Source organism: Saccostrea cucullata, unplaced genomic scaffold (assembly GCF_032062105.1).
Source record: "Saccostrea cucullata isolate Sc308-1 unplaced genomic scaffold, CSIRO_AGI_Scuc_v1 ctg4259, whole genome shotgun sequence".
Lineage (NCBI taxonomy): Eukaryota > Metazoa > Mollusca > Bivalvia > Ostreida > Ostreidae > Saccostrea > Saccostrea cuccullata.
Window position 1 is genome coordinate 27,722 of NW_026932718.1, and position 23,314 is coordinate 51,035.

At 32.3% G+C, this 23,314-nt stretch overlaps 1 protein-coding gene and 1 long non-coding RNA gene across 2 annotated transcripts; both read left to right on the forward strand.

Annotated features, from left to right (window-relative positions):
* Positions 1 to 776: 776 nt before the first annotated feature.
* Positions 777 to 1,821, forward strand: LOC134235913 (uncharacterized). The gene is made up of 3 exons (XR_009985500.1): positions 777 to 906; positions 1,053 to 1,124; positions 1,261 to 1,821. It is a non-coding gene; the product is annotated as an uncharacterized LOC134235913 (long non-coding RNA).
* A 16,765-nt stretch (positions 1,822 to 18,586) lies between these two features.
* On the forward strand, positions 18,587 to 19,358 carry LOC134235914 (uncharacterized). The gene has a single exon (XM_062718088.1). It carries the CDS (start codon positions 18,630 to 18,632, stop codon positions 19,173 to 19,175), a length of 546 nt encoding a protein of 181 aa, XP_062574072.1. The 5' UTR covers positions 18,587 to 18,629; the 3' UTR covers positions 19,176 to 19,358.
* The last annotated feature ends 3,956 nt before the right edge of the window (positions 19,359 to 23,314 follow it).

The window sequence follows — 23,314 nt, forward strand, 5'->3', positions numbered from 1 at the left end:
CAACGTTCATTTACGTTGGCATGAAAGCTAAACCAACGGTGTTGGGCATGTGATATTGGCCCAACGTTGGTCCAACGTTCATTTACGTTGGCATGAAAGCTAAACCAACAGTGTTGGGCATGTGATGTTGGCCCAATATTGGCCCATTGTAGTTACATGTTGACAAGAAACATAGCGATTTGGTGTTGGACATTAAGATGTTGGCCCAACATAGGTCCAACCGAGTAAATGTTGACATGGATAAAGACCATTGTGTGTTAAATATGAAATGTTGGCCCAACGTAGGTCTAACTGAGTACACGTTAGTGGCAAAACATTGCCACTTATTGTTGGTTATTCAATGTTGGCCCAACGTTGGCCCAGCTTAATAAATGTTGACAATATAATGATGCATTGCTCTGTGTTGGGCGTGCTTGACTGAACTGGAGTTGGTCCAATAGTAGGAATACTGGGATTACTAGTACATGTACAGGTAGCCTGTAATGTTTGAGATGAAATGCTGGTCCAACGTTGGCCCAATGTTGCGAAAAGTATTCATCAATTTAGATTTATCTATTGTAAATCGATGGTAATGTAATAAGCAACTCATTATAAACATGTGATCTATATTATATATTGAATGGAAATTATGAGACAATCCTTAAAAGTCTGTGAAATACATATAGTAATTTTATATCTTGGTAGATTCTATATTTAGCATCATTGAATCAAATTTAAAGTGCTGTATTTTGCAAGTTTTGGGCTCCAAAATAAATAGGTCACTGGTGAAATTCACTGGCTCGGCAGGTGACTCATAGGTCTCCAAGGATACCGTCATCTTTAAATCAGTTTTTTTAACCGCGCACTTTAACAATTCAAAGCGTATGTGTCTGTTTAAGTGAAAACAAGAATTTTAATCCTTTCAATGTAAGTATAGCTTTTGTTTTTGTTATTGAAATTATTAATAATGTGAAATACACAACATTGTAATCGCCTGCATGTAGGCTTTCAAATTATTGGTACCAGGTAGCTGACTAAACAATTGTAATTGATGACGACCTTAACTTTTATAGGAATTGGCGGGCTTGAGCAGAGCAGATATGTCCGGATCTGTAAGTGAACGCAAGAATGTTAACCAGTGAAATGTAAGTAACTATATTTTGTATTTGTTAATAATTACTAATGTGAAATTCAATTTTAAGGATTGCTTTAAAAATATGTGTGATGCTGATGAACATTTGAAAATACTATTTTAATTGATGACAATCTTAACGTTTGCAGGAATTGCCGGGATGGAAAAACCCTCTTCACTCTTGAGACTATTGATGTGACATTTCTGTATATGGAAGGGACTGATTTATATGTGTGGGAAACATGGATTCTAAGAACAGATAAACAACAGAAAAAGTGATAAGTGATGCAAATATGACCTTTCAAAACTCTACAGTTAGAACTTGAAGACTCTTATATCAAAGTGATATTTAGTAGTGGACATAATGATGTGGAGTGTACTTGAGAAACATTGAACTTTCTACCTCTTCCCTTTTTCAGTTACATTCCATGGAATACTTTAATGAAAGTGAAAGTGGCAAAGAATATATTGTGATACATTTTAGGAGGAAAAAAGTATTTGACCAAACATGGTGAAATTAATTGTGTCGTATAATCTGGGAAATAAAAATTACAGAATTTAATTAATTTTGTAAGACATTTGTATTGAGGAATAATTGTGTCATTGAAATTTCAAGAAACAGCTTTGTATCAACGTTGAACCAACGTAATAACTATATTTTGAACTGAGGTCCAATGTAGGGCCAACGTTACAAAATATTTGGTTAGCATCCGTACGTTGGAATAGCGTTGTACCAACGTGAGCAATTCAACAAAAGCGTTGTACCAACGTTGGACCAACGTCGGACCAACGTCATGATTATATTTTGAACTGAGGTCCAACGTTGGGCCAACGTTAAAAAAATATTGCGTTGGCGTTGGTATGTTGGAATAACGTTGTACCAACGTTGACAAATGAACAAACAGTATTGTACCAACATTGGCCCAACATGTTGGGCCAACGGCGCGCCAATGAGCAGTAAGACATTGGGCCAACGTAAAACTGCCAACATTGGCCCAACATAACCGACATTGTTGGGCCAACGTTGGGCCAATGTCCTCATGCTATCTGGGTTAATCAAAATAGCAATAATTTAATGATTAAAACGATACATACTATATGAAAATTTCATGTGGTCACAGAATAAAATTAAAGCCACAAAGAATTTGTGACCTATTTTCGGGCGTTTTGGTGTTGTAGTCTAACCCAAATCTAATTTCACATTATGACATACGATCAGGCACTGGCCTATTTCTACTGTTTTAATACACATGGTCCTGATATATCATGAAGTTGTTTAAAATCATAATGGCATGAAACTTATTAAAAATAATAAAAACATCACTGTATCAAGTGAAAACATGGATGGCCATTTACTTGTAATGTGTATCTTGAACTTAACTGCTTAACATTCTCATAGTGACATCGACCGTGTAGATTCCATGCGAGATTTTGAGAACCAGTTACCACAGTAAACATGGTATACACCCTGTAGAAATGTTTTATATATTTTTTTCTTAATGATTTTATTCAAAAGTCTTTATTAATCATTATTTTTTTAATAAGATTTTTAAAATTGCTACAGTAAATGATAAGCTTCCTCTCTCTCTTTTCTCTCTATCTCTCTTCGAAAGCTGACGAGGTATTCATTTAACTATATTTGAAAGGCCTGGGGAAGTTACAAGTATTATTCCAACAGTTTCTACAATGAAGGATGTTTTTTAAACATATACATATTTTTATAAATATCCTGAGATACAGGTATCTGGATTTCATATCGTGATATATTATTATGGTGGGTAATAATACTGCAATATACTGATATACATGTACCTGTAATATTGCACAGCCCTACCTTTTAATGTATCGCATTTGTTTCTACATTTTCTGCATAATACACCATCTTTGCACTTAGTCATAAAGTATTTTCTTAGAATCTTTCTTGTGCTTTTATTCACAGGCCGTCTTTCACTAGGCTTTGTCCTTTTTTTGCAAAGTATGCAAGGATAAAATTTTGGTCCACAACCTGGCATTTTTCCTAAAATAAATTACATGTGCATAATTATTGACCATGTTTACTTTAAATAATTTTCAAGTCATCAACCATTTGATCTGAGGGAAGTACTCTAAGGAACAGATCACTAGTATTAATTTTTTTCTTTATAGAACAAAACGTTCATTAATTAAAAAAAACATCTCTGTACCCCTGCTAAAGGAAAAATTAGGCCCCAGCACGTACAGATCTAAAGGGGGTGGGGGGTCAAAAGGGGACTCAAATACAAACCAAAACACAGCCATCTCTGTTTTTAAAATTCATTATTTTTTTTTACCTGCAATCTCAAGACAGGTACATGTAGAACAAAATATTTCACTAAAATATTATAGAAAATATGTTCTAATTATAAAATCATCTATGAGGAATTTTATGTTATATAGTTATTACACGCATTTCTTCTTTACTTTGAAAGATAGAAAGCGAGAGAAAAAAAAAAACATTGGCTACTTTTCAATCAAAATATCCATCCTCATCATAAAAAAATGAATCAATCATAAAATTTATATACTTTGAAAACTAATTGCAATGTCCAATGTTATTTATTTTAAAACAAGTAATTTTAACTCCTAAAGCATCTAAAACAATTTTTTGGCAAAGAAAAGTAGCAAATAATCTTCAACATGATATGTAAAATATAAGTGTAAAAATCCATTGAATTGTAGGTCTTTAAAAAAAATGCCTATAGATTATTTAAACGAACCATGAACAACGCGTAATATACTTTTGCAAGTAACTGTACGTTGTCAATGTAAATAATGAAACGCTCTATTTTTAAACGATTGGTGTAGGAGCTAAATTTAACCTCTAAAATGACATAATATAATCTAAATTGATTTGTACATTTCAATCATTTCCTTTTCTTTATACACTTTCTCAGATTTGGTGTTTATAAGCGACCTTTGTCCATGTTTTGTATGCAAATGACGGCCGCCTTCAGTGAAAACAAACCAATGGATCATGCTCGTAATGTACATGGTTTATCATATGTTTAAGAATGTAGAAGATACTATTATATATGTATCAATTAAATTCTCTACAAAGTTTACGTACCTTTAGATGCTACATTTTTCTCTAAATACTCTCTTCTAGTCTACACAGCGCCGATCGAATGTAGATTTACACTGCAGGTATACTGCAGACTGGGGACTGTACGTCACCAGTGATGAAAAATACGTCACAGAAACGTGGTAAAACAGACGACTGAACATTAGAAATTTCAAAAATTCACTGTGGCCACAGCCCACGGCCAGAATGAAACCTGTTGAAATCAACTCCTTTTATGTTCATGAATTTCTAGCTAAAATATTTTTGTGGCCGATGCTTGTGGCCACATCGAATTTTCCCAAAAACCATGTGAAAAGTGGAGAAAAACGCTCGTTTTCCGGGATACGTCAAAGGTTCGGATATTACATAGCAGCATAAGAGGTTTGGATCCGCCGAAATGTTTACATGTACAAAGACTTCGGATCTTACACTTTATAAATATACATTAATACTTGGGAGAGGCAAGCTTTATTTTTTATGTATTTTACAGGGCCTAGGGACTATAACTAACGTACTTGGTTCTTTAGGCTGTGTACATGTGCACATATTTTTTTTTTCTACGTTTGTTAATTTCATATTTAATTTTTCATTTCCACCACACATTTGTAATGTAGATATAAGGCGTAAAGAGTTATACGAGATGATGCTTTATAACACGTGTGCTTTATGGGATGATTCATGGGTTCAGGCCCTTACCATGCACATCTATAAATTCCGTATTTTAGTTTAGGTCTTCCACTTGAAAAACGATATGAATATATAAAGAAAAACGAAATTATTTAAAAAAAAAAAACAAGACGATCTATTTAATAATTTCGTTTTCCTTTGTATATTAATTTCATTTTCGTTATTCAATTATTTCGCTTTTCTTTATCTAATAATTTTTTTCTTCTTTATATATTAATTTAGTTTTTTTTTTCATTTAATAATTACGCTTTTCCTTATTTATTTTTGGTTTGCACTAGTGGGCTTCCGTAAGATATATATATACAAATAAAATAAAAAATATATACCAGTCAATACTCTACATCAAGAATATGTCTGTTTGTGTGCTAAAGAATGGACATCGGTATCGATCCTACAGTGGTGACAGGTCACGATGTAGTGGTCGGCGAAGTATATGCAGAATACTTTTATAAATAGATTTTAAAATGTCGGAAAGGCTCTTTCAATATGTCGATCGTGAAATTCTTTAATTATTTCATAAAAAACTTAAACTATCCAAGTCCCTTTCAATAAAACGGGTACCAAATTACATTTATTTTACATTGATTACACTCAAACAAATTTACTTACAGTTGTCTTTTTCGGAATAAATCACCCATACAAATCCGATAAAAGCAACAACCTTGATTTATTAAACTAATTTACAATTGTAAACATCTGCAATTGAGGAGAAGCTTAAGATACAGGTAATATATATGTTTGATACGGATGAAGAGTTTTTTAGATCAGTCATGAATACACATAGTAGGAGCCGGTTTATCGGTAAAAAAAAAACATTTGAGGTAAAAATAACAGATGGGAAATCCGTGTCCTTATATATATTTATAGGACTTTTCATTGGAAAAACCAGTTTCCCCAAGTTATGACAAAAAAAAAAAAGATTTCCACGAAAACCTAGAACTTAAATACTGTTGTATATAAGTTAATAATACTAATAACAATACTGTTATATCTCAATAGCAATTGATCATAAGATCAAAACGTAGTTGTGAATAAGAAATTTTTCTGCTGACACAAACTGTGTGAGCCAAAATAATGCAAGTTTCCTTTAATGCAGCACAGAGATCCAATTCAATTATTACAAAAAGCAACTTACACTAATTAGAAAATTTATCTGTTTTCTTGTATGTCTGTACTGATTTTTAATAACATATACTTATCGACCGAATAAAGGAAAATAATATTTATATATATGTTTACAATCATCTGAATAAGGGTTTCCTTGATAAAATTGTTAACATTAAATAAAATATGGTATTTATTTCTAAACGTAGGAAATTAAAAATGAATTTAATTTTTGCTTTCGCTATTGTTTCCATAGTTACATTATAAAATCATAGATATATAAAAAAGAGCTTTTCTGTAAATACACGGCAGGTTGATTCAGGTTGAGCTTTTCATTTCGGTTTTTAGAATCTTGTTTGGATGTTTAAGTTGTCTTTTCAATTCCTTAGGTTAAATAGTTTCCATGATACGAAAGCAAACGTTGTTACTAAGTACTTTTTAAAAAATCCAACCTTTTTCTTGAATGATTTAAATGCCAACCATCATTTACACGCACGTACACTCCCTTCTAGGGGCTTGTATTTTAAGTTCAAATTTCAGTTTGTCCGAACACCTGGTTGAGCTCTAACTATGATATCAATTTTACAAAGTTGTCCTCATGGTTACAGAGAATATGGCCATTGCAAAATATAATTCTTTACGTATTATTCTGCTCTTAATATGTAAACGAATGTCATTCCTTGACTTTTACTCATATTAACGGGGCATGCGATTAACAATATCCATAACCTTACATTAAAGCAATCTCACGGTAAAATATCGCTGCTCCTTTTTATGACACTATGAGACTTTTGATATTAATTACTTTTTATTATCTTTATATTTTATACATATGAAAATCATAATACGTACGACACATTTTCTTTACAAAACCTATTTTAGGACAGATGATACAGACAAAAAATAGATACTCGGATTGGTATATATTTTTTTGGCCATATTTAATTGCAAATGATGCAAGTTATAAATTTCTAGAATAAAAATAAATAGTTAACCTTTTGTTAAGACTTCTGAAACCATATGAAACCATTCTTGCTATTCTATACAATTTTTTCACTTCTATTTATTTTATTCATTAGAATATGACCCAAGTTGTTATTTTCCATAATTTTGACAAACATTTTTTTTTGTTTTATCTATCTTAAATCAATATTTTAATCCTTACAATATTCATACGTACAAGTGTATTATACTGAGGGTTTCTTATTTAAACTTTGCAGTAAGTAAATTTTAAAGCTAATTTTTCTTTCTCTGTCCTCCCAACATAATATCATCGTAAGAAAATGTCTGGCATAACAATTCTATCACGCTCTTCAAATTTGATATGTTTTGGTACCTGTGTTATAAAGTAATAAAAACTCTGTCTACCGTGACAATGTCTATCCTTTTTTCATTTGTCTAAAAACGGGGACATTGCGCAATATAAAGAAGTATGCACTCCACAAATAACCTTTTAACAATAGAACTGGGTTAATCGGTCTATATATTGACCTTTTATGATACTGTGGTTCTCGAATATTTACAATTGTAATATGTAAAGCAAAAGCTATTCTTAGATCAGGAAATCTCTGTGCAAAAATTATTTAGTCTTAGATAGTAGCTTTATATCCTTGCAAATGCAACAAGTAAAAATATGCATGTCATTAACTTTTAATTCATTGTTCATAATAAAAAGATATGGATATGTTTCAATAAGATATTTTTTCTTTGACTATAAAAAAAAATGCACAAAACAAAAAATTGTCACGTAAATTATCCTATCTGTCTAAGGGTCGTTTCATTAAAGAATGAATTAAATAGCTAACAAAGTTAAACTGTATAACCTGTCACAATTACGCGTTATAAACGCGACGCAGTTTTAATCGTAAACGGTTATATAACCCTCTCGGGTTACTCTAACAATAAGTTTGCCTCTCGCTGAGAGAAGAATTCTTGAGTGATATATCCACCTCTGCCTTCCGCATAGGGTTACATTATACTCTAGGACTTTCCAGTCGCCTTGAGGCAAACCTTCTTGTACATGTATGTAGCCCTCGAAGCCATATAATATTGTACAACAAGTAGGTAATTATTCCAGAACAAAGGTGGTATATTATTTTATTTTTTTCAATTATTTGAAAAAACTAGAGTTTTTTTTCTAACCTTGAAAATGAATTTGATTCAGTCATTTTATATAAAATTGAACATATATAATTTCAATTCAAGTAATATATAGAAGTAAGTTAGAGGATCACATACGCAATTTTATTATGTCGAATCCTTCTTTATCCAACGTTTTGTCTAGGTCTTGTGAAGTTATATTTAACAAGATTTATATGTATATAAAAAGAGTAAAATATCAAATTATGTTTTTAAAAAGAAAGAATGAAAATCCATTACAAATTGAAAAAAATAATGAATGTAATTGAATGTGAAAAGCCCTTCTGTGGAAAAACTGGGTGATCTTCTCTTGCTACAGATATTAGACTTTGTTTTTATTTTTGTAAATGCGATTGGAGGCTTTCAAAGACTTTTTTCGACTCTTAACTTATGTTAAAATCTCCCGAAAATTAAATAAATACATGTTAAATAAAACAGGTGTTACAGGTGAAAGCAAAGATAACTTGACACAGTGATTTGATATCTTGTTTATAAGGAGAGCATTATCGTAAAATCTAAAGCCGGTTTAAAATATCCATCTTATCTAGCGTGACGAATTCAAATTTGCATGATTTTATGCTATTTCAATCTGTCCTTTTTATAAAGTAAAAGAACCGTTGTCTCTCTTTTTTCTCCAGAAAGAATAAATACCCCCTGGCAAAGTTAAAATCCTAAGATATAAGAAAAAACTATGTAACATTTTTAAGCAAAAATATTCGAGGAGTGTGAAAAGTACTTGAGCACTGACACATGATATTAAAGACAACTGAAACACTTATGACATCTTTTTACACATTTACAATTGTAATAAGCATATTTCTTCTGTCTATAAAAGAAAAGAGCTACGTATATGTCACATCAAGAAATATGATATATCAGTTAATGAGCTACTAATATGCAGCATGTTTTTACGAAACAATTTAGGTCTGTGTATTTGGTGTCAAATTCCAGTTTGCCTTCCTCCTTTTTAGGGGACTTATAATAAATCCAGATTCTACATTAAACCTAATCCACACATTGGGTAAAAGAGGTTTTAATTTCCTAACGATAAACTTCAATAGAAGATTGATTGTTTTTATTTAACGTCCCTCTCGAGATTTTTTTCACTCATATGAAGATGCCAAAACTTGCCGTTGGAGAGCTATAGATTTTGTTCTATTCTCAGCACTCAGGGCCATTGAGGACAGAGGGATCTTTTCCATGCCAGCACTTACTGGAATATGGAACCTCGGCTTATTCGCTTTCATCCGATAGACCATTCTCCATGTCCTACAGTAGAATTCGAAAGCGCGACATAAGGATTGACTTCTTGCTTCGCGACTCTAAAACAGACTATCTTACCATTGTTCCACACAGGGGACCTCAACAGAAGAAATTATATGGAAAACTCCTTTGCATATGACAAGCAATATGTAGCTTTTGATGAAATATTTCATATTTACATACATTTATTCGGTTCACATACCATGTTCTCTTACATATTTTGTCAGAGGGAAATGAAATATATACAGGTCACAGAAACAATCCACTCATATGGTATATTAAATTTAATTATTGGAAACTTTTTGGATGAAAATTCAACACTTATATCGGATTTTAATACTTTGAAATCATTAATAATTGTAAATGTTCGTGGTTTTAAGGTACGAAGAGACCCACGAATTTATGTCCACCACGAAGGCTTATTTTACACACAAAGTACTCCTGAACAGTTTTTCAACCACATAATTAAATCCCCATAAACCAATACATTTTCCTCAAACCACGAAATTTTGACCCCTCGAAAATACATGATTTTATATATAGTATTTGACAACTTAGTCATATGTTGTTTTACAATCCTATAGATGAAAGATATTTAAACTTTCACAGAATAACACTTATTTAAAATTTATCTTTTACCAAAGTTACATTTTGGTTGTTTATAAATTTATTTGTATTGTTTACATGTTTTCTGAGAATTTTTCACTCAACAATTATGGCAACGCCTAAGCTATAATTGGAGCGGAACAAACAGGGACCTCCAAAACATACGTAAATATGCTATTTCGAATCGAATCTTAAGGTAGATCAAAACTATCAAATTTTAAAAATCATAAATTAGCACTTACTTATCAATCAGTTACAAATTCACGACAGGTTTGCTTGTTATTAAATGTAGTATTGCTTGTAAAACTCTATATGCTAATTATAAACTGCAGCTAAACACTTTCAAAAACTTAAAGGGTACTAATGATGATGATGATCATCGTCGTTTATAGACTTTATAAATTGAACTGTATTCAGCAATATTACATGTGCTCACGAATAATTCTTTTTTTATTCAAGGACAGCTAGAAAATTAACCATAGGAGTTACGAAATGATGACTGCTGTTATTCTATTCGTAAACTTGTTTGTCAATGATTTATCTCGTTTTATAAATTAAACAGATGTAGAGTATGCTCTTGTGTATACGTACGAAGGGTAATCAAAAAAGTTCGCAAACTAATTCTCTATCTACCTAACTACAGTTCTGACAATAATGAAATTTGTCACAAATATAGCCCTAAAAATGTGCTTTATGCAGTATGGGTCATATTGAAATGTGCGTCATAATTATGACGTCATGATGTTAAAAAGACGTCAATATAGAGGCGACTGTGACAAAAATGGATGAGTCAATCGTACTTGAACAAAGAACTATAATAAAGTTTTATGTAAAACTAGGTAAATCCTTCACGGAAATATACGATGATTTACATAAAGTTTATGGGGAATGTTGGCTTTGAAAATGTACAATAAGTAAGTGGATGAATCGTTTTATTGAGGGAAGGGAGACGGTGAAAGATTATGATAGATCTGGGTGCCCGCTGAACGTAAGTACCGAGATAAACGTGTCTGAGGTTGAACAATATGTAATGAAAGATCAAAGAGTTACGACTAGGGAAATAGCTAATGATCTTAGTATGTCTTATGGAACAGTTCAAGAGATTTTAACGAGAAAGCTTAACATGCGGCGAGTTTGTGCGAGATGGGTCCCTCATCTCCTTCTGCCAGAGCAAATGAGGGTGAGAGTGAATGCGTGCCAGTCCTACGTTAGTAGATATGAAAAAGAACAAAATTATTTCATGAATAGAATCATCACATGTGATGAAACCTGGGTACATTTCTATGAGCCAGAAAGTAAACAACAAAGTTCAATTTGGAAGCATCCCTTCTTGCAATCACCAATAAAAGCACGCGTAACCAAGTCAGCAGGGAAGGTTATGCTCATAGTTTTCTGTGACATCAACGGTATAACATCACACATGGTACCACCCAAAACTTCAGTTAATGTGGACTACTATGCACGGGTTATCAAATCAGATTTGATAAGAGCAGTAAAGAGAAAGCGCCCAGATCTGATAAGATCTGGATTTATTATGCACCATGAAAACGCACCTAGCCATAAAAGTCTGGTTGTGATGGACATCATGGAAACACTGGGTATGGAAAACCTAATCCATCCCCCCTACAGCCCAGATTTGGCTATTTGTGACTTCTGGCTATTTCCAGTTTTGAAAAATAACCTACGGGGAGAAAAATATGAGTCCCGGGAAGATCTTGGTACTGCTGTGAACAAGGGTCATGTCACGTGATGGCTTGGATCACGTGTTTCGCGCATGGGCAGACCGATGGGAAAAGTGCATGAAAGCTAAAGGGGCCTACTTTGAAAAATCTCACTTGGAAAAATATTTTAAAAGATATTCAATTAGTTTGCGAACTTTTTGATCACCCCTCGTATAAACCACCCCTCGTAAAACGATAAAAGTAATGGATTAAAATCCTTTGAATATATCAAGACCTTTTTTGTATACATTTATAAAGTTGTCAATTCTTATTTTGTTTTCATTTTGAGCTACTTTTCTCATATAAACATACAACAATTTTGTCCCTATTTTTGTTTTTAACACCGATTAAACCTGGAAATGCGCCAAAGAGCTACACATATTCATTTGATTTTGGAAACAAAATGCTCAAATATGCTCAATTTAATGTTTAAATAAATCCTTAAGTCATTATGTTGAAAAGCTTCCTGAGTGAACAGTCCTTTATAATGTCCATAAATATGAGATTCTGTCGGAATATATATTAACCAGTAAATTTATGTAACGTACATGTATCGATGTAGATTTTGATGGAATTTATATAAAACATTACAATTTGATAATAATAATTCTTGCATTATGATTTTTTCATAGATCTACAATTTTTTAAAATTAAAATTTAGTTATTTTTTAACAACAATTTACTGTGCGATTCCAAAAGGAAAGGCATATTATCCCTAATTCATACAGGGGAGAACGCGGAAGTATAAGGTATTGAAGACCTCTAACAATGTTAAATACAGACTATAAAATAATTGAAAAAATGCTTGCCGAACGATTAGAATCTGTCCTACCAAAACTCATACATACTAATCAAAAAGGTTTTGTAAATGGAAGGCATATAAGTGATGCCATGTGCGCATCAAAATAAATTGAAATAGATGAAGATTTTGATGTTCGATATTTTGAAGTCAATATCGTGAGGGGTGTACATAAATGCAAATGTGATGTATCCCACGGCCACATACTGTGTCGTTTGAAATAATGACATGAAAGAAACTACAATTATTCCATTTATATCATAGGAGAGTTGAACATTCACCATTTTTTTCATAAATAAAACGAAATAAAATCAACTTATTCAACATCAATTGAATTCGTATCCAGGTTTCATGTGATATGAAATGCATAACGCTTACACAGTGTAGGCCTATGGGCTAAACACTAAAATCCTTCAGTAATTTTTTCCTTAGACATATAAAACCAGTTGTCAATATTTATTCTGCATTCATGAATTTAAAAACTAATGCATACCTCAGGGATTCAAATGACGTAATATATCTGCTCTGTAAATTAGTGTAAATTGACGTTTCGTCAAACGCTAATGGTCTGCGGCGCAAAAAAGCAAGGGGTGGGGGGTGGAGAGGGTATTCAAAAATTGCCTAAAAATCCACATTTAAATACGCTTTACATATGAGAACTTTGATGTATGTAATTAAATATTTTTTTAATTAAAAACAATATTCCGATTTGATTTTTTAAAATGTGTATTTGTAGATTCATAGCATAGTGATCGCCCCAAGTCTGAAATACGCGCGGGAACGTGATTTATTGAGAAAGGGGGAGGGGGTAATTTTCCGCTATTAAATCAAAACTGGTCGTACAAAAATTATACAAAACATTATGAAAATTATTTTTACTACCAGCTACCTTAAGAATTTTTTTTACCAATTGAAAATTAAACGACAGGTTTTTTCACAAAAAATTTTTGAAATTGAAAAATACACAATTTTTAAGGCTAAAATAATTCATGGTTTTTCAGTTTAAGGCCTTCAAATTTTTTTTTGATGATATGTATATCAAAAAGATGACTACGTTTTTGTGGTAAATGGTTAAAGGAATAAGTCAATGAAATTTGACAGTTAAAGTTAACCTAGCTTTTTTGAAAATCAAGGTTTAATTAGTTCATTGATTGAAAATTTTCTCTCCTTGTAAACAACTAAAGGGGGGTAACTTTTGGAATTTCCTGCCCCAAAACCACTCGAACGATTTTGTCCAAAATGTGCATACACACAGTAGATATAGTCATGTACTAAATATACAAAAATTGCGAAAATTAAACGACAGGAATTTTTTGGGGTAGGTGTGTTGTACACCCTTGAACCAAAATATCACTCCAAAATCTCAAGGAAAATGGGAGAAATTGATGCAAAATGAAATTACATGGAAAAGAACTTGGGGCTCAATTTATGAAGTTTGGTTAAAACAAAAGATTCAAGAATTTCAACGGAAATGCCTGCATAGCATCTTATACACTGAAGAAAAATTAAGCAAAATGGGTTTATCGAATGGTAAATGTTTTTTCTGTAAATAAAAAATAGAGAGTCAGAAACATCTATTTTATGAAAGTCAAACCACTTTTGGAAGTGGTACAAAATATAATGTAAAAAAATTCTGTAGTGAGTCCAATCAAAGTTGATGTATGTATTGTTTTATTGGGATTCGTTGAAGAACCCAAAAATTTTCAAATTTGTATAAACACCTAGATTTATATATACAAGTGGTCAATATGGAAAACAAGAAACAGCATCAAGTATGAAAAAATAATATTACTACTTCAATATTCTTGAATGAATTCAAGAAAGGAATGAAATCAATCTTTCGACTCTAAAGAAATGATAAGAGTAACATTTACAGAAATTTAACATTAGATATGCTTACTGACTTCGTTTAACTGTTTCTTGTTTTCCTCAATACAGATTTAAATAATAATATAATGATCTTTGCATAGTTATATATGAACATTTATATATACATATTTTATTTGATTGACCATATATATAAGATGTAAAATTATGTGTGACTGTATTTCAACATGTTAAATGATATAGAATCCCGAGTGGTGCTGAAGGGCCTATTATCATGTCAATGTATTGTTAAAGAGGGAGCTGATTATTGTTTTCTTTGTTTGAATTTGACAAAAAATTGGCTCCACCCATTATCAGCACTTATAAGATCTTGTAGATTTTGGACCATACCCATTGTTATATAGGGGGACGTACCACATACAGACCTATAAAGACCTCTTTAACTGTAGCACTGTCACTTAAGGACAGATAATACAATCAAACTTTTGTCAAAGAATTTGAAAATAACGACTTGGGTCATGCTTAAACGAATAAAATGAATAACTTTTAACCGCGTAGTTTTTAACTTTTTATTCAAATTTGGACAAAAATGGAATTCAAAGTGAAAAATATTTGGATAGATGCATACGGATGGTTTCAGACGGGCAGACTTTTGAACATCACAGAAGGTTTACAATTTCTTTATATTCTAGAAATTTAATATTTGCATCATTTGCAATGAAATTGGGCCAAAAAATATGTATCAATCCAGGCATCCATTTTTTGTTTGTATCATCTGTCCTTAAGGACTTTGTATATGTGTACTTCCTTAAAGTTTGGATATAAAACGTGTACTTCATTCTCTTGCTCATCAAATTTCATTAAATGACTAAGTCAACTTTTCATTGCTTTATTTAATGTTGATATCATTATGTTTAAAATATATTGTATAAAATAATATTCTTAAAATTTAGTTTTTATTTTCAAAAATTTACTTCTTTTCCAGTGACTTCAATGCAATATTTAACATTCAGGAACATAACTTAAGCAAATTATTGTAGCAATAAAGCCAAAGATAGACAGAAGTTCATTCTTGGTGTACAGTGTACAGAAGAACTTAGTATACAACTTCAATACATAGTAGTTTAGTACATCTACGTCTGAGTGTAGCTGCATAAGCAAGCAAAAGGCTTGTGATTTGGTACAGAGTGCATTGTTATGAACTTGATACTCTAAACAGGGTCAGTGTGATCCATTTTATAATAAATTATGCTTACGGCAAAATGATTTTCATTCAATGAAATGTGTTACATTTAATGAATGATAAAGAACTAAAGTCGGACTTTCAATGCAGAAACCATTGTTTGAAAAGGTTGACTCATTTATTTATAAAATAAAAAGTTGGTGTGGCATTCCTCCTAAAACCCAAAAGGAATGAAAACCCTTTCGATTTCAGCATCAATTCATTATAAACATGTTGGCGTATTTTATTTTATTGTAGATCTACGTGGAATCATTTCTCTTTCTTGCTATGTCTTTCTGTTTTTCTTCTCTTAGAAAAACTCAGAGGGGGTGGGGTGGTAACAGAGGATTATCACTTAAGGGTTATAATCCAGTATTGTATCCCTAAGAATTAAAATAGCAGGGGACATTAAAACAATAGAAGGGGGTCTTAGGATTTCCTCCTTAACTGGTGGGGGGGGGGGTGAGGGGGATAGCTGGGGATCCCATTTCTATCGGCAGCCCCTCCTTTAGGGACAACCCTGTCCCAATTAGATAGAATTGACCTAGAATGAACAACACCTGTCCTGTGAATGCTCCATAAAAATTTACCCCTCCCCAATTTATCATCATAAAATTTGAAAGTCAATTTGAAATGAAATAGGAGTTAGAAATAATGTCACAAAGTTTTCCAAAGAATGGAGGGCCATTAATTAAATTCATGTCAGCTGGAGATGATCAAGGGTGTGGTCCAAATTCACCTGTACATAAATCTACAGGTACATTTAGATTGACTTGAAATTAAAAAAAAATGTTTTTGCAGGGTCCTCTATAACAACCGCTAAAATTAACAGTTCCATTAAAAAATATAACATTTTTATTAAAATTAATATGTGTATTTTTTTTCTGATGTACATGTTGACATGCTCAATTTTATGTTTTAATAAAATCCTCTTCAAATTAATAGATTCATAAAAAAAGTTTATAATTTTTTAAAGTAAAATTAATATGTACATATATTTTTCTGATGTATTGCTCAATGAAATGCTTTAATAAACCTCTTGCCAGTATGTTAAATGTCAGCTTCAAGTTTATAATTTTTTAAAGTAAAATTAATATGTACATATATTTTCCTGATGTATTGCTCAATGAAATGCTTTAATAAACCTCTTGCCAGTATGTTAAATGTCAGCTTCATGTATAGACCTTTGTGTGTATAAACATGAGATTCGGTCTGAATGTATATTAATACAAGATTTTGAGAACAATAGTGGAAATGGTACTTGACTCGTTTGATAAAGATATTGAGGGAATATATATATAAACATTACTGTAACAATTTGATAATTATTAAATTTAATGGTTGAATAATGCTTTTTTTTTTTTAGATCTACAATGATAATACTGATTTTATTTAAAATCTATCTTTATGTTCCTAATGAAATGTAAGTTCTCGAAAATATATTACAATTTTAAAATCCTCCTGTTTCGAATTCACCAAGGAAATTTTTATGCATTGGAATGGCTCCACCCATTATCAGCACTTTACCAGATCTTGTAGGTTTTGAACCACACCCATCATCAGCGCTTCACAGGATCGTGTAGATTTTGAACCACACCCATTGTAAAGTTGGGTGATATAACACTTACAGACCTATAGAGACCCCCTTAACTCTAGCACTCTCACTTGAGGGCTTTGTAATGTGTATTGTACGTCCTTAAGGAGTTAGATATAATAGCTAAATACATACATGTATACTGCATTCTCTTACCCATCAAATTTGATTAAATGACTTTTTCATTGCTTTATTTAATGTTGATATCATTATGTTATAAATAAAATATATCATATTATATTAATCATGTTAATATTCTGAATTTTTTTTTTCTATTTTCAAAAATGTACTTTTTTCCATTGATCTCAATGCAATATTTAAGGGTTAATGGGTTATGTAATATTTTTCATCGAAATTCTTTTTTGTATTTAATACTTTTCTTCTTTTATACATGCTTTGAAACAGTATAATAGTACTTTATATAAAATTGATATGGATACCTAAAAAACTAGTGATCATTTAACTGGTAATTAATGTACAAGTAAGAATTTATATTTGACAGCTGCCTGTAGAAGTAATAATTGGGTGTACCTTTATTTTATGACATCTGCCTTTATGAGAACATATTATGTTAAACGTACACCTTATATGTTATAAATAGATATACTTTTTATTATTCCCCCTTTGAAGAAGGGAGGGCATATTGATTTCCTGCTGTCTGTCGGTCCACTTAGTTTCTGTTCATTTTCTTCGCAACTGTTGCTCATACTGAAATGAAATTGGGTATAAAGGTATATCACATGAATATCTAGGTCAGGACAAGTTTTGTTTTGGATATGATCTCAACAATTTCTACAGAGTTATGCCCCTTGGACTTAGAAAAATTCGAATTATTTGCAGTTTCTGTTCATTTTCTTCACAACCGTTGCACATACTGAAATGAAATTTGGTATACAGATATATCACTTGAATATCTAGGTAAAGTTTTGTTTTGGGTACAATCGCAACATGTTTTTACAGAGTTATGCCCCTTAGACTTAGAAAAATTCCATTTATTTGCAGTACGTTTCCTTTCATTTTCTTTGTAACTTTTGCACATACTGAAATGAAATTAAGCATACAGATTTATCATATGAATATCTAGATCAAGTTCTGTTTTGGGTATGATTGCACTATTTTCGAAAGAGTTATCTTTGACATAGAAAAAATTCTAACTATTTGCAGTTTTCTCTCATTTTCTTTGCAGATCGAGGTAAATTGCATATACTGAAATGAAATTTGGCATACAGATTTGTCAGATAAATATCTTGGTTAAGCTCTGTTTTGGGTACGATCGCACCATTTTTGACAGAGTTATGCCCTTTTGGACTTGGAAAAATTCCAATTTGGGGGGGGGGGGGACATATTAAGTGTTTTACACACATCTCTAGTATTTTTGACAGCGGCCTGTGGGCTTATTAATGTAGTGTTATAACTGCAGATATACAGTGTATTGTGATAATAACTAGATATACCTTTATTTTTGACAGCTGCCTGTATGAGTATTGTGTCTGCCTCTATCCAGTTGTGTAAGACGGTCCGAGAACTGTCCTATGACCTTATGACCTCTCACCACAAGGACAAACTTAGAATGTGTATGGACAATGTTGACCGTTCCTCCGTCCAGATCAGAGAGATTCTACAGAGGTACCACGGGGGTGACGGCACCAATAGTGGACATCCACAAATCTTCACAAACTCTGGTGACGTAAGTGAAAGGGGAAATAACTGTGATAATTCTCTGTCTGCCAAGGGAAGTAACTCCCCACCCCGCCATCTTGCAAACTTATTTCGACAGGAATTTTCTGAGCAGGGGAAATCTCCCGAAAGTCCTCCACATGAGAAGTTTGCTCAGTTGCTACGGGAACAGTCGCCATTGGCGAGTGGGAGTGATGAGGATGTCAGGTCAGGGGGACATTACTCTAGACCTGTAGAGGGGGAATCTTATAAAGGGTCACGTGATGAGGGGGAGGACACGGAGGAAAGAAATATCCCGGGAAGTCCCTCCTCTGAAACCTCAGGACATTCAGCGGCATCTAGATAATCAAAGTACTGAAAGGATCCACAACTATTTCTTAAAGTTCGTAGAAGACTGATTGTGTAGTGAAAAACAAAATATAAACAAAATGAACATTTTGATATTACTCATGTTGAAGTAAGACAAATAAAAGAGAAGTACAATGGTTTTGTGTAAAATTTATGCTTATTGCACAGTTTAGTGGAAATAAAATGCAGTTGAAAGGAAAGATCTGTATATTAGGCCAAAATAAAAAATAGTCTTGTTTCCTGCTACCCGACCTACCCTATTTTTTTGCACCTGACCCTAAATTTTTTTTTAGCTTTTGGGGAAAAAATTCAAAATTTTAGTAATTTCATGTTTCAAAAGTAAAAAAATATATACTCAAGTTATATTACATGAAATATATGTTTAAAATATGGACTTTCATAAAGTTCCCCTTGAGTTGTGCATAAAAAACAAGGAATTTCAATTTAGAGATGATATAGACCTAGCTATGACATGTTTTTTTTGGTTTTGTAGTAGTTTATATCGAAAAAAAATACTGTTGGAAAAATAAAATTAAAAAATAAAATAATTTTCCTACCTACCTACCCTATTTTTTCTGGCTGGTAGCAGGAAACAAGACTATTATTTTTTTTGCCTTACAAAATCATTAATTCTCTGTAGCACTTGTGTAGATTAAGATTCAGCACAAAAAACAGATGCAAATTTTACTTAATAAATACATGGATGCAGATAAAAAGACTTCTAAAGGACAACAGAACCATGTTGATCATAATGATATTGAAGCTTCAATATGTTGATGGTGGATTAAACTTTTCATAGCACCTTTAGGGCTAGATATGTGATCAAAATATAGGTGTTTTTTGAAATAAAAAAAAACTGATGATGAAGAACCGCAGAATGACAGTGACTAGTGAGAGTTCTTCCTACAAATTCATTTGTTAGAAGCTGATCTCCCATTGTGGCCCCTTTTTTCACCCCAAGGGGTCATCATTTGAACAACCTGAATCTACACTACAAACAAATGGCTCAATATCAATATGATTCAACATGGTATTGCTGTTTTTGAGAAGTAGAATTTTATTTATAGATATTTTTTCTATATATTCCCTGCAAAACTTTGATCACTAATTGTGGCCCTATATCCTAACACCAGAGTTATTATATGGAGCACTTCAATCTACATTACCTAAGGATACTTTCATTTCAATATGGCTAAAACCAGTTTTCAAGTTTTATTTTCATTTTTTTCGTTTATATTCTTTATGTAAAAATTGACCCCAATTTTGGCCTACCTTTCCCCTAGGGGTTGAGCACAATAACATGGCTTTGTTGTTCTTAAGAAAAGGATTAATTTTAGAAGATTGTTTTCCCTATATACCTAAGGAAAACATTGACCCTGCATTACAGTCCCATCCTACCCCCAGGAGTCATGGTTTAAACAAACTTGAATATACATTAACACAAAATGAGAATGCTTCCATATCCATATGACTAGTCATTACTTTGCTGTTCTTGAAAATAATTTTCTTAAAGATTCATTCCAAGATATTCTCTATAAAACTTTGATCCCCAATTGTGATCCCACCCCATTCCTGGGGTCATCATTTGAACAACTTTGAATATAAACATCATGAATATGCTTCAGTATCAATATGATTAATCATAGTTTTGCAGTTGTTCAATGGTAGAAGATTATCTGAAGTCTTTACCCTATTCCTTTGTAACCTTTGATAATCCTTGGTGGCCAGGCACTTACCTAAGCGGTCATCATTTGAACAAACTTAAATTAACACTATGTTAAGAATATCTCATTTCAGTTTCAATTTTTTTGGCTTAGTGATTCTAGAGAAGAACATTTATAAAATATAGCACCAATTTTTATTTTAGTTTTTAGCTCATCTTAGCCAAAGACTCAAGTTTTCTGATCACATTGTGTCCGGTATCCTTCTGTAAGTCTGTCTGTCTTTCTGTAAAGTTTTTGCATTTTCGACTTCTTCTCAAGAATTTCAACCAAAATTGCCAAGTCGTTCGGTGAAGGGAATTTAATTACTAGCAAGTCTGTTCAAATGAAGGGGCACGCCCTCTTTCAAGGGGTGAAAGAATCCCTAGATTGAAATTTGTTCAAATCTTGACTCTAGGGGTAGATTTCGGCCACAAAAAATTTTTACATTGAAATTTAGTCCTGTGTAATTTTTTTCACTCATACAGATATTAAAGTACACTTGTGAAAGTCTACAAATTAGACCTTTACGCAGCACTCAGGTCCATTGAGCAGTGCTTTTAGGACAGATGTTATCTTTTATTTTATCTTTTGAGGAGACTTAATGTCAAGTCACAAGTTTAGAAAAGTGGATAAGGCCATCCTTAAAAAATTGTTTGTTTAGAATTGCCGCCTGAAGGGTTTCAGACACAGGAGGGAGGAAGGGAAATTATTTTTTTTTTTAAATTGAGGATAAATTTAAAATTTTTGATAAAAATCTTAGTAAAAAGTAAATACATTTTAGGACAGATGTTCAACAAAAATCTTTTATTTTATCTTTTGCATGTGATATATGAATAATGGGGAAAAAAAATGATATAAAAAAAAATCTTCTACTTTTGGTCACAAGTGAGGCGGGAGGCAATTCCAAACAAACTATAATTTTATTTTGCCCTAAATCTTAGATTTTTTTTCTCCTAAAAATTGGAAAATGAAATAGACTTGGAAAATATCAGTAATATTTTAATAAAATTATAAAAATGGTTAAAACACTCACACTCATACTGAATTTTATGAGGAAAAGCAAAATGGTAAAAATCATCCCATATGAAATAGGGTGATTTATACCATTTTGCTTTTCCTGATTAAATTCACCCGGGGAAGGACAGGGCCACATTGGGGAATCAAAGTTTTACATAGAAATATATAGGAAAAATATTTGAAAATCTTCTCCTCAAGAACCAGTGGGTCAGAGAAACTGAAACTTATGTGGAAGCATCCTGGGGTAGTGTAGATTCTAAATTGTTCATATCATGACCCCCGGGGGAAGGGGGGGGGCACAATGGGGAATCAAAGTTTTACATAGAAATATATAGGAAAAATATTTGAAAATCTTCTTCTCAAGAACCAGTGGGCCAGAAAAGCTGAAACTTATGTGGAAGCATCCTGGGGTAGTGTAGATTCTAAATTTTTCAAATTATGACCCACGGGGGAAGGGCGGTGCCACAATGGGGAATCAATTTTTCACATAGAAATGTATTATAAAAATCTTTGAAAATCCTCTTGTCAAGAACAATGGGCCAGAAAAGCTGAAACTTTTGTGGAAGATTCTTTGGCAGTGTAGATCCTAAATTGTAAAAATCATGATCCCCCGAGGAAGGGCGGGGCAACAATTGGAAAGTTTTACATAGAAATATATAGGAAACATATTTGAAAATCTTCTTCTCAAGAACCACTGGGCCAGAAAAATTGAAACTTATGTGGAAGCATCCTGGAGAAGTGTAGATTCTAGATTGTAAAAATCATGACCCCCGGGGTAAGAGCGGGGCCACAATGGGAATCAAAATTTTACATAGAAATATATAGGAAAAATATTTGAAAATCTTTTTCTCAAGAACCACTGGGCCAGAGAAGCTGAAACTTATGTGGAGATTCTAAACTATTCAAATTCCCGGGGAAAAGGCAGGGCCACAATTGGTAATCAAAGTTTTACATAGTAATGTATAGGAGAAATCTTTGAAAATCTTCTTTTCAAGAACCACTGGGGCAGAAAAGCTGAAACATATGTGGAAGCATCCTGGGGTAATGTAGATTTCAAGTTGTCTAAATTATGATCAGTGGGGCAGGGTGGGGTCACAATTATGTATAACAAGGGGGGAATCTAGTAAAGAACGGAATGGTCAAAGCTTCTCAGGTGAGCGATGTGGCCCATGGACCTCTTGTTCTTATGTTTATATTACATTTTTAGCACAAAGCTTACATATTCTGTAATTTGTTTTCACCTGTAAATCTTTTCTGAGTGAAATTTGTCAATATTTTTGTTTTTTACTGAAAAATTCGTAATATTTTTTAAGTCTATTTCATTTCCCAGTTCTTAGGAGAAAAAATTCTAAGAAGTATCCACTTTTATTAACTTGTGACATGATACTTAGTCTCCTCCAAACAATAAAATTGTTTG

What these genes read in the sequence shown, in the direction of transcription:
- LOC134235914 (XM_062718088.1), top strand. Translation starts at nt 18,630, where the DNA reads ATGAGTATTGTGTCTGCCTCTATCCAGTTGTGTAAGACGGTCCGAGAA.